This window comes from Poeciliopsis prolifica, unplaced genomic scaffold (genome assembly GCF_027474105.1).
Source record: "Poeciliopsis prolifica strain line A6 unplaced genomic scaffold, Auburn_PproV2 SCAFFOLD046, whole genome shotgun sequence".
NCBI classification, from domain to species: Eukaryota; Metazoa; Chordata; class Actinopteri; order Cyprinodontiformes; family Poeciliidae; genus Poeciliopsis; species Poeciliopsis prolifica.
Window position 1 is genome coordinate 947,376 of NW_026562421.1, and position 12,026 is coordinate 959,401.

The following is a 12,026-nucleotide window of genomic DNA, read 5'->3' on the forward strand; positions in this document are numbered from 1 at the left end:
AAAGTTTCAGATTCCTGTTCTAATAGATAATCTATTATAAACATCCAGCTAAAGCTGCAATGGGATGTGACTTTGTCCTGATCTATCACATTAAATACTAAAAAAAAAATGCAATGAAGTTTGTGGCTGTCATGTGTCAAAATATTATGAAAACCTTTGTGAGGCACTGCACCTAAACTTCCTATCTGCATACTTGGTGCTGTTAATACATTTAGTGGAATGTGGGTTTATTCGGGAGCTGGAAGCCCAATGTCAGGGATGATTTCTTGACAGCACAAAACGAGAGACTATGAAACACCTATATGAATGAAACGCTACGCAGAAACAGGGACTGCATGCGGGACGTTCAACAGACCCAGCTTGTTGGTTTAAACATTTGACACCATCGACACATGGACTGAACGTGAGCAGCTGTGGGACATTACCACAGATTTACAGAGCGTGAATGAAGAACATGCATTTAGTTGACGTGATGTGAGGACGAGGTCAGTGGGAGACAATGGATGTGAACTATGAGACAGGGACAGACACGCAGACAAATGGACAGACCTGCAGCTCCTCAATACGTCTGTGTAACACATCGAGACTGTTGCTTTTAAACTGATGGAAACCGTGAGAGGGAATGGCCTGAGCAAACGGCAGAACAGGGCAGGAGGGGGGCAAACAAGAAGGGAGGGAGGGGAAAATAAAGGTCAGTGGTCAACATGCTGAAGAGTCGGATGAAATACCATCGGCACTGGACAAACCCTGAGGCGTAAGTGGAGATACAGCACAGATGAATGTAAATGCAGAAACATTACATTTTACAAGCACTTTATTCCACTGGGACAACATTCAAGCTTTGATTATGGTTCCAGATTTTATCGTCCACAGTCGGCACCAGATGTCTCACCTCTGGGGGGAGCTGTCCTCCATTTTTCAGCCAGGTGAGCTTTGGGGTGGGCGAACCTGTCGCTCTACAGTACAACCTCAAGGGTTCCCCTTCACGGATGTCGACACTTTGAGGACTGACTTGGACTTGGGGCTGAGTGCCAATACCACTGGCGGTGTTTCCTAAATGACAGCCACAACAATCATCACAGAAGACATTTTTTTGTCTTTTAGAAAATATTTGGAAAATTCCACACAAAGTGCCTTACAAAGGCATCAATAATGAAAATTTATATTGCAGAACTACACAAAGCAGCGTTATAGTAAAGTGGAAGAGAAATTTCTCAATGATTACTTAAAAAAAATATCATTTAAAGTCTAAAACGTGTGTTGTTACCAAAGCTTGAATTTGCTCTGATGACTTTAGATAGTCAATCAGCGATAACTTGAAAAAGTCTAGATCAGTGCAAGGCATGTAATTGGCTGGTTTAAATCAAGATATATTTATGTATTAGAATGGACTAGTCAAAGTTCTGATCTAAATCCAACTGAGAATCTGGGGTGAGTAGATGTTCACATTTGAATTAAATATGAACAATTCCACAGAGTTTGAAAACCTTTGTTAATCATTGTACCTTCACCTTGTTGTTTAAGATAGACAGCAGACTTAAGTTTATGTAAGGAAAAAAATGATTCACGAGTCAATCGCTCTCACTGACAAACTCTGAGCATACTTTGGACATGGAGGGAGGCCCGGGCTGTGTGCTCGCCGTGAGTGTTCAGGGCCTTGCAGGTGTACTCCCCTTCATCAGCCGGATCCACAGCTGCGATTGTGAGGATGCCGTTTCTTATCACAGCTCTTGGACTCATCCTGTATCCTGGACCACCTGTAGAGATTTAATAATCAAATACTGCCTTTCCCTAGAGAAAAAAAAAAAGAGTCAACATCCAAACAATCCCTAAACTGGCCTTACCGATCCATTCTACAGCTGGTGTTGGGTTCCCAGTCACGGTGCAGCGAAGTTCTGCCCGCTGACCCTGCCGGACGTTTAGTACCGAGGGGGTGATGGTTGCCACGGGTTGGGCCTCCTCCGCAGCTACAGAAGGATATGAGGCAATGAAGCATAGCTCTAATGCAGAGACATGTTAACTGGAAGTAAATCCAGATAATACAGACTGGTTTCAGGGTAGCAGTAAAGTTTAACAGTAGGGACAGGGGAATCCTGTTAAATTGGAAGTCACTTTGAGCTTTGGGATATGATCTTTCAGAAAGACAGAGCTGTGACTCCCACCCTTAAAGATGACAGTCTGAGAGAATCTTTCTGTAGACGGAATAGATGTGCGAGGCACTCCTTGGCATTGCTCCTTGGCATATTTCTCTCTGCAAGAGCTTGGATCGCTTCTGTCCACTTCAATATTTGGCAGGAACAGAGCTTCATAAAGACCTCTTTCAGTTCAGAGGGAGCTGAAAACCTATCAGAGTCTCTGTGAGGCTTTGATTGTTTGACCCTGAAGGCAAGCAAAATCCAGATTAAAAGCAATGTTTTAGTTTCTATCTCTGTAAGAAATAATAAGAAGTTATGGACAATAGAAACATTTTAAATTTGCTTGATGTAATATTGTAACATTAAAACTCTGGATCTTACAGCATAATGAATATTCCAATATTCTGGAGATGCTTTAACAATATACTTGTTTAAGAGAGGTGACAAAATAAACATGGATTATTGTTCTGCCTGGCTAAAGAAACTGGGACTTGCAGTAATTACACCACAAGGAACAGAAAGTCTACATCAATTAGAACTTCCTAGAAACTCTTGTAAACCTAAAGTAAATTGTAAATTGTTTCTTCTAAAAGCAACAATTTAACAAATATATTTCTACAAACTTTACCAGGAATGCCAATTAATGTGAGGAGGGAAGTACTCTAAAGCTACCCGTTTACCTAGCAGGGTTTGAATAATGGAACATATTACACCATAAATCAAAGAACAGGGCATATTTAAATTTACCTGTCGAACTGAAGGCAGGGTTTGTGACAAATTATAAAAAAAATGTAAGACTTGTCTGTGATACAAAATAAACTAAGCCTGTGTTGCACTCTCATGGTTCTTCTGCTTGGTGCAATTTACTTTTTCATGCTTTTACTACGGTTTACCATCAGGATACATGATTATTTATTTAAGCATTTAAAATACTTAAGGTGAGTTATTTAAGGTATCTTTTGCCATAAATAAAAGTGTGAAGACCAGTCTGAAAAACACATTCAAGAATGATGCAAAGAAATTGCAATGGGATGTATTGAGCACAGTTATGATGTTTGAAGCCCAGACGACAGCATGTTTCCTTGAAAGGTAGGAGGGGATACGAAAAGAGAGGAGTCAAAGATCAAGAAATGGGATTTGTTTTGGAAAAAAAGTCTAAGAGTCATAAAATTTGACAGTTCCCCCCAGAATAGCCCGATGTGATCTTTCAGAAAGATGGAAAATAGAGTTGACATTCGTGAGGAGATGCCCATAAAAATGAACATGCACTTTTTCCTGCAGTGATGGACCACAATGAACCCAAAGAGGCAGATGGTGACAAGTAATGCTCATGTACAATTAGGTTTGGCTCTACATAACCACAAAAGTTAATTTTAACAAGCTACAGACTGGTATATTGGACAACATGGGAGCTCCAGACTTGAGCATAGTTTCATCTGGTTTCTGGACCTCAAGATCAGCTGATTGTACATGGGCATCAGCAGGCCACACATGTCTCCATGCTGTGGAAGATAAGAGCATGCATGACGAATAGAGGGAGAGTTGGGTCCGACCAGTGAGGAAACATCGCAGACTTACGCTTTCTGTGTCCTTCAAACATTTCATAGGCTGTGTAAAACATCTGAGTCTGTGAGGCCTCTGGAGACGGAGGGAGGAAGGGGAACAAGTAAACTGACAGATCAGCTCTTCAAATCAACAGCAGTTTACTGTACCTCCAGTTTACTGTACATCCTTCTCCACACGTGGGCTGCTGTGATTTATGTTGAGTTGGGCTCAATAAAACACCACACACATTTTAAAACACGCTTAAATCGTGAACCTTTGGCACAGCTTTGATTCAAGTGTTTTAAAACTATTAGTATTGATATTATTGCTACCACTGTTTTTGTTTCTGATGTTTTTATTCATGTGACGAACCCTTGAGTCAGTACTTTAGTGTTCAGTTGAGTTTTCTTCCTATAAAAAGTAATTCACATTATTGCTGCCATTAGTTTTAGGGATTTTTGAGCATGCTTGGCTCAGGGTTTCAACATTCAGCCATGTGTGGCTTCTAAGTGAAGTTATTGATATAGCTGCCATTATTTTTGTTTTTGTGTTATCTTGGTTTTTGTTTATTTTTACCATGGAAAGTACTCCTATTATATTTTTTTCTGTGATAGCCATGTCTCTTGCCAAGTTCAACCCATTAATTTAAGAGTTAAGGTCATTACTATGCCACTCTCTCTGTTTTTCTTTCCCATAGAAAGTTCACCTGGCTTAGTGCTTCTTTGGCATGGCATTTTTTTAGTTATATCTTTTTCCCTAAACAGAGCCATAGATGGAGCTAATGCTGTGACTAACTTTTCATTTAATCTCTTTTATGTAGAAAGTAAATCTGACTCAGGATTTCTGTGTTAAACTTCTTGTCACATTTCTTCTACTCATGGAAAGGACACCTGCTCCAATCTTTCTACATTAAGCTGTGTTTTTTTTACCTTAATAAAGTCACTGGCATAACTACTGCTGCCATTAGGTCTATGTCTCTCTATTTTTTATAGAAAGTATGCCTAGCTCAATCATTGTTTAACTGTGTTGGAGTTGCTGGACAAGTAGCCAATTGATAGAGCTATTTGTGGAATTATGTCTGAGCAGTCTTTGTTTTTAGAAAGTACTCCTGAAATGATGTGATGAGCTTGGCTCTCTGTGTAATCAAATTATTTGATTTGGATAAAATTGAACATATTTGATTCAAACATTTGATAAAACGGGAGAGAAATCATTAGAGTCAACGACTCTGGACTCTAATTAAGACCTGTTTGTGGTATAGAAGTTCCTATTCATCTTGTCGATATAATGTGTTCAGAGCGATGCCCGACAAACCTAGTTTGATGGGTTTAGAGCTCATGTTTAACTGACAAATATCAGAATTAGTATATATTGCAGACACGATTATAAACAAAATATTTAAGCATAAAACATTTTTACCCAATAAAAATGTGCCAATTTGCTCTACATAGAAATGCACAAACATACACACATATACTTGCTGTGGAAGCTGTTTAGCAACAAAAGAAGAACATCTCCATATTAGTCATGCAGGTTAGTAGAAAAAAGCACTTGTAAACAATAAAAAAGTAATTTCATCTCAACTAAACCAAGACATACAGCTTGTGGTTTTCCTGAAGAAAACTGTAGATGACACAGGCCAATTCACAATTCATTTTCGACTGTTATATTTTTAATCCATTGCTTCTTTATCACAAAATGGTTTCACAGTTAAGATAAATACACAAAATATGATGTGTACATTTCATTTTTGTAATTTTAACAGAAATAATGACAAATAAATGGGACGAATAAATCCCATTTACTGTATGCTATCATACAAATAAATGGGATTGAATACATAAAAAATGTCTAGTTTAACAATGTGACGTGCGGTTAAGAATATGAATATTTCTTGTGAAATATTTTCTTATAAATGAACTTAATGTAAACACAGAGCATACAAGGCTAGTGCATATACAGACAATTCAACATAAAATAACTGAAAGCAAAGTAAATGATAGATTATCAGAATATGATTTCAGTCCTTTAAAACTAAACATTGATACATTGTAGATAAAAAAACATATAATGACAGGTGAATATCAACATAATACAGACTGAAATACTTTCATCCACTTTTTGTATCTAAAATATTTTATCTGAATTTTGAAAATAAATGTATAAACAGAACTGACTTTAAGTAAGGGAAAATACCTTGAAAAAATATTAATACCTTTAAACTCATACACTTTCTTGAAATTAAAACCACAAATATCAATCCATTTTATTTTAATTTTATGTGGCTGACCAACACAATGTAGCACTTTTCAGTGAGGTGGAAGGAAAATTACACATTGTTTTCAAAATGCTTTACCTGGAGATTAATTGATTTGCCTGTTAAATAAAATACCATTAATATACTTTGAAGTTTGTGGCTCTAAAGTGACAAAAATCAAAGGCTACCAATAATTTCTCAAGGCATTGCATTGCAGGAGTATAACAACTTCCTGGCTAATAGCACCAACATGTTCATTGACATTCATTGTCAGGTAAAAATAACAAGTTACAAACAGGTGTTTGAGTGTAAAAGGAATACTGTAAATAACACAACTATAAGAAATAAGACAGGAAAGTGCACATTTCTTCTGATTCCCGTCTTATTGCAGGTGAACTGAAGAAGTCCGAGGTGCACAATTACTTATCCCATCGTGGCATTTGCATTTCATCCCATCGTGTAACACCCCACTCAGGCAAGAGGAGCCCAGGATTAAAAACAAATCCAAGAATCCAGCAACTGGCACATAGCACCAAGGCAAAGATCCATCAGCGATCAAGAAGTGACTGAACCACCACCAATTAATTCAACCCAAATGAAAAATAAGAACCCGCTGTAGCTCCCAGTACAGAGATGGCAGAAAGCTATACTTACAAATCCGATATCCAGGAGGTTTGTTTTTTTGTTGTTTTGTTGTTTGAGTGTACTTTGTACTTGACCGTAAATGTTGCAGAAAGGTAGCACATTGTACATTTTACTTGTTCCCTGAAACTGCGTTCAGACACCAGGCAAAAACCACCCAAATCCACCTTATTTGTCTAAATGCGACCTATAGATAATCTGAACAGCCCAGTTTGAATCTTTTCACCCCGCCAGAATTCAGTCTGTGCCACTTACATAAGTGGTTCTAACTCGGATAGGTACCAGATTATTTTCAAAGCATTTGCAGTCTGAACAGTCATGTCGCATTTTATCCGGCATTTATGCAATTGATGTGAGACATGCAACATAAATTTGTACCAGAAGAAATCAGACGTGGTAAATAAGGACATAAACAAAGGCTGAAAATTATGATTATGAACTTATGAAAGAAGTCTGTGTCACTAAAGCGAATCACATCACAATCTCACTACTCTGGTTCTGACTACACATAAAAACAGATTTATCCACAGAAATTCCAGTGAATGCTCCACATAAGGTCATTGCTATTGGCTGTGCTTTTTTCATTGGCTTTCTTCATGTTGCTATGATCTTGTGACGATGCTGCAGGCTCTCATTTATGGATTAAAAGCGATCCAGAAACGCCTCCATCCATTGTTACTTCCGTAATGTGACATCAACGTTCTTCTTCTGCGCATGAGAGTCATGTTGGGGTCGTAACCCGTTCACACACAATTCTCATTGCGCTCACATTTAATTAGCAGTATAAACGACACGGCAAAAGGGAAAAAAAAATCTGATTTCAGCAAAAAATTGGAATTGAGCATCAAGACTTGCTGTGCGAATATTGCCTAAACCCACAAGCTGTACTCTTTATGCAGTCCAGGAAACTCAAGTCATATAAGATATACATGTTAAGAAGCTAGAATAATAACATGCCAGTGAACAAAGCACATATATGCTGACCGTAGAAGCGTTAGGAGTTAGACATGCAAGCTGTTAACCCATTGATCAACACTGATGTCGCACAATAACACAACACACTAAAACAGCCATGCATACATCATTCCAAGCAGAAGAGAGGGGGCTTATATTTAGTGAGAGACACTATAGGAGTCAAAGCTGGGGTGCAGAAGCAGGGATGAGGATGATGGGAAGTGGAATGCCATGCCGAAGGATCACAAACCTGGCACGTAGAGGGTGGCACTACTTTCATCCATAGCAAACATGTTGGAGCCCGTGCAAACGTAAACGCCCGCATCCTCAGGCTGGACGTTCTGAATCGTCAGGATGCCATTGAAGTCTGTGGCACGGTTGGGAAGCTTCCTGTTGCCTTTCCTGATCCAGACCAGTGTGTAGGCCGGTGACTGTGAAGGGGAGACCAGAGAAGACACGGACATCACAGGAAGGAGGATGATGTCTCAAAAGACTGACGGACAGACTGAGAGCGGTTGGTCTCTATGTAGACCGACTGGAAGCCTTAAAGGTGTCCCTCGCCAGTTATGTTGATACCAGATTTTTATTTTTATTTAAAAAGCGAATTAAACATTTTTATTTTTCATGCTCAGAGGTCAGGGTTTTTTTTTTTACTAATTCAATCCAAAACATAAAAATCCTAATTCAGTATGTTACAGAAACATCAGTCTATGAAATGCATGTATATGATAGCATAGTATATTTATTGGTGGAAAGTGTCTGATGGACAACTTCTGAGGTAGTTGCCTTTCCCATGCTATGCAATGTGTGTGTCATTGCAAAGCATGAACTTATTAAGAATATATTTATTGGGGTTATGAAATATTAAAATTCTCTGTCTAATTAAAACTTTAAATTTTGATTAGCTGTAAGCTGTGATAATTAAAATCAACACATATAAAGATAATGCCTGATATATATCACTCTGTATAATAAATGGCTTTCACCTTTTGAAGAATAACCTTAAAAGGTCATCATTGGCAAGTCTGAAAGAAGACTGAAAGAAGTCTGGAAGACTTGCCAATGACTTTTCTGTGTTCATCTTCCAGGATTTTTATACGTCATTTATCATTTTGAAGACAGGCGAGTCTCCCGCAGCTAAGGTTTTATGTCATATAAAATGTAAAACTCTGTCTTATCCAATGAGTAGGATGTGTGTAAAGATTGCAAATTCACTACCTCCTAAAGCCTTTGTTTAAATCAGTGATTAAAGATGCACTCACAGAGCCACCAAGACTTAACTGTAGATTCCCATTTGACAAGTCAGCACTACGGTTTGCTTATAATGTTTGAATTACAATTCTATATCTGCCTCTTGGTGCCATCACACAGTCTGATTATGTCTGCAGGGGATGCCATTTTATCCAAAATGGAACCCGTTAGTGGTTCATATAAAGTTGCAAAGTCAATAATTTTAAATTCTAATAAATTGACCAATGGAGTTCTGAAATGATCAACTGTGTTTGACAAGACTTTCCTGCATTTAAGATGTCACACCTGTGCAAATCTTACTAAGTCCCTGACATGAAATGCAAGGTAAGCGGCTTGACAATCACTACATTAAAAGCTGGAGAAAATCACGAACATTAACATCCAGACAGCAGAGTTACCTTGCTCCTTGCAGTACAAATGAAGTTGACAGTGGAGCCGACCCTCACGGTCTGAGATTTAGGCTCCTCAACTGTAACCTCTATTGGTTTAGTTGGGCCACCTGAAGGAATACACAACAAGTTACAATGATTGTTCAGAAAATAAAAAAACACAGTCCAAAAGTTCTGTGTTCTGTGTTGAATGACGTCTGATTTCTATGAAGGTTAATTAAATGAACTGCAAATTGTTGAAATTGTTTAAATTAAAGTGGCACCTCCGACAATAATCTCAGCATGGCTCCTGTTGGAGCCACGCTGGTCTTGGCAGGTGCAGATGTAGATGCCAGCGTCACTCGGCTGCACACTGGAGAAATACAGCTCTGCTCCTGTGAACAGAAGTAAGTTGGGTACTGTTAAAGTTGTCATCACGTGGACTTTTTTTTTTTACAACTATCAAAATGTGCCAAACTAACAACGGGCTTAAACTGGCATAACGGTATACAGAGGTTTCAAACTTGTAATGTTTTCTGCTTAACTGTGCCTTAAAGAGCTGCCTTTGAAAGAGACAAAGGGATCATGAATTCATAGATTAGTGCAGTTCTGCCCCTCCTGCACCTGTTTCTGCACACTTTTGGTAAGCTGGTTAAAGCAAAGCTTGTAATGTTTTGGCATCCATCAAGAATAACCCATTTCACCCAAGCTATAAAAAAAAAAATTAGAAATGTTGTCGACACAATCATACTGTAAAACCACATAATTTTCTCCAGATTTCTCATATTGTAACAATCTCTTTCCAGTTCAGTGGTATCTAAACATTTTGCACCAAATCCTGAAATTGCACTCCCATTAAACTCCATTAAAATTGCAAAAAAATATATTTTTCAAATAAAGAACAAGTGAACAAATTATTGTAGGCCCAATTATGGTCATCAGACTTTTGACTTAAGTAAAATAAATAAATAACATCTTCCTGTCTTTTTGGGTTGACTTTTTTTTATTTTATTCATCTGAGAAACATCTTCTGGCCTTTCACAGCAACAACAACAACAAAAAATTGTCATGCTTAATGCAAAGCATGGCTAATTAAAGCAAATATTATGTGCTGTACCTAATGCATTCCAAAAATACACAGATTTATTTTTATAAAGCCTGAAACATTACAAAAGGGTCCATCTACATCAGCTCCTATCGCGGGAGAGACAAATTTAGACCACTGTTGAATTGCGGTCAGGGGCCATACATCATTATTTCAACACTCCCGCCTTATGACAGTCTAAAGTGAAAGTTGATATGAAGTTTGTTTCAAAGCTGCCTTCCCACACCTTGTCTGCGTCTGTCAGCGCTGCTGGAGATGGGCCGTCCATCCTGTCTGGACCAGAAGAAGTAGTGTGGAGGAGATCCAGAGACCTGACAGCGCAGTGTGACAGAGCTGCCCGGTGTGGCTACAAACCGCTCTGGATACACTTTCACCTCCAGGTGGGCTGCTGTAAAATTCAATAGTACCAGTACACATTTTAAACAAAATATCCTTTAATATCCACTATTTTTCTAACTTCACCACACAGGGTTTTTTCAAGTGAATAGCAGCATTTTGCATTACCGTCATTTGGTCGACACTTGTTTCTGTCTTGTGGGTTGCCAACATATCCTGCAGCACAACTATGAAGAATGGAAAAAAAACTGTTTTTACTTATATAAGGGATTTTTTGGCACAAAAAACCCCCTCCTTTTATTGAAACTATATTAGAAATATTTAAACAACTGGTTGAATTTTCTCCATGACAGAAAGAACAACCGCCTCACCGTTCACAGTATTGGCCAGCATAACCAGGCTGGCAGGAAGTGCACTGATAGTCTCCATTACCAAGGCTCTCGCATGTAGGAGAGAATCTGTCACACACGTTACACACAAAGTTTAAAATCAACTAAAAAATATTGTGTCTGGCAAAATACATATGCAGTATAAAAACGCACAAACATCAGTTTTCATCTGATCACTATCAGATGATTCTTTTCGTTCAGCCTTTAGCAGTGTAGAAAAAAATTTTTTTTTTTGTTTGTTTGTTTTTTTCTGGTCAGTTAATGCACCATGAATCAGGGGTACTACCAGAAAAATATCCAGTATGAAAAGAGCCACTAATTATCTTGGGGTTGCAAGATAATTGTAACCTCATGATATGGGGGTCAAATATTGGGTTGTTGAAAATGCTTAAACATTGTACTTTGGGATAGTGTCTCATGTAGTGGATATTTTGTTGCATACAGAATACAATGTTGTCTTGTTTGTTTTGCTATTTGTTATTGTCATTGTGTTCTACTGTGATCATTTTTGGGGCGATTTGTTGTTGCAATATTGTTTTTGTCTTTGGTGGAACAAGAAAAATGCGCAGTAAAATTGTTCAAAGGAAAAAAAACATCTTGGGGTGGCACACTGAAAGTCAGAACAGTGGGAGTCCTATTTAGCTTAAGTTGCAGGTGAAACTTTAAATGTTAAGCCTGACCCAAATGTCTTTAAATTCATACTATAGAGGACTTAAATAAAAAGCCAATTGATTTGTGCAAGAACTAAAAATGTCGGAAGCCCCTTGGAGATCTTAGAGTTAAGGTAAAGTACGACTTCCTCGTGGTTAATGCTAACTAATTGGAAACATAAGATGTGGGCAATTTTAAATGAACTTGAACCCTTTGATCTTCGTTTTGCTCAGTCTAACAGCAACTTCACTCTAAGACATTTAACAAGGCCTCTTATCCACTCAGAATATAAACATCAAAGCTTTACAGAAACTGGGCTTGGGAAATCCCAGCATTCAATCTAATCCTAACAGCAAGTGTGAAGTCAGTTACATGCAAGTTGCTTTGATAAAT

The 12,026-nt window shown here is 38.1% G+C and overlaps 1 protein-coding gene across 2 annotated transcripts in view; it reads right to left on the reverse strand.

The window, feature by feature from the left end:
- hspg2 (heparan sulfate proteoglycan 2) overlaps nt 1-12,026 on the reverse strand; it is a 111,944-nt gene that overhangs the window by 24,030 nt on the left and 75,888 nt on the right. For both annotated transcript variants that reach the window (XM_055057004.1, XM_055057005.1), the window contains 11 exons: nt 10,965-11,051; nt 10,762-10,820; nt 10,484-10,645; nt 9,437-9,547; nt 9,183-9,283; nt 7,784-7,964; nt 3,714-3,773; nt 1,845-1,967; nt 1,605-1,757; nt 893-1,053; nt 550-627 (listed from right to left, as the gene is read on the reverse strand). In XM_055057004.1, coding sequence (XP_054912979.1) covers nt 550-627; nt 893-1,053; nt 1,605-1,757; nt 1,845-1,967; nt 3,714-3,773; nt 7,784-7,964; nt 9,183-9,283; nt 9,437-9,547; nt 10,484-10,645; nt 10,762-10,820; nt 10,965-11,051 — 1,276 coding nt within the window. The remainder of the gene's footprint in view (nt 1-549; nt 628-892; nt 1,054-1,604; nt 1,758-1,844; nt 1,968-3,713; nt 3,774-7,783; nt 7,965-9,182; nt 9,284-9,436; nt 9,548-10,483; nt 10,646-10,761; nt 10,821-10,964; nt 11,052-12,026) is intronic.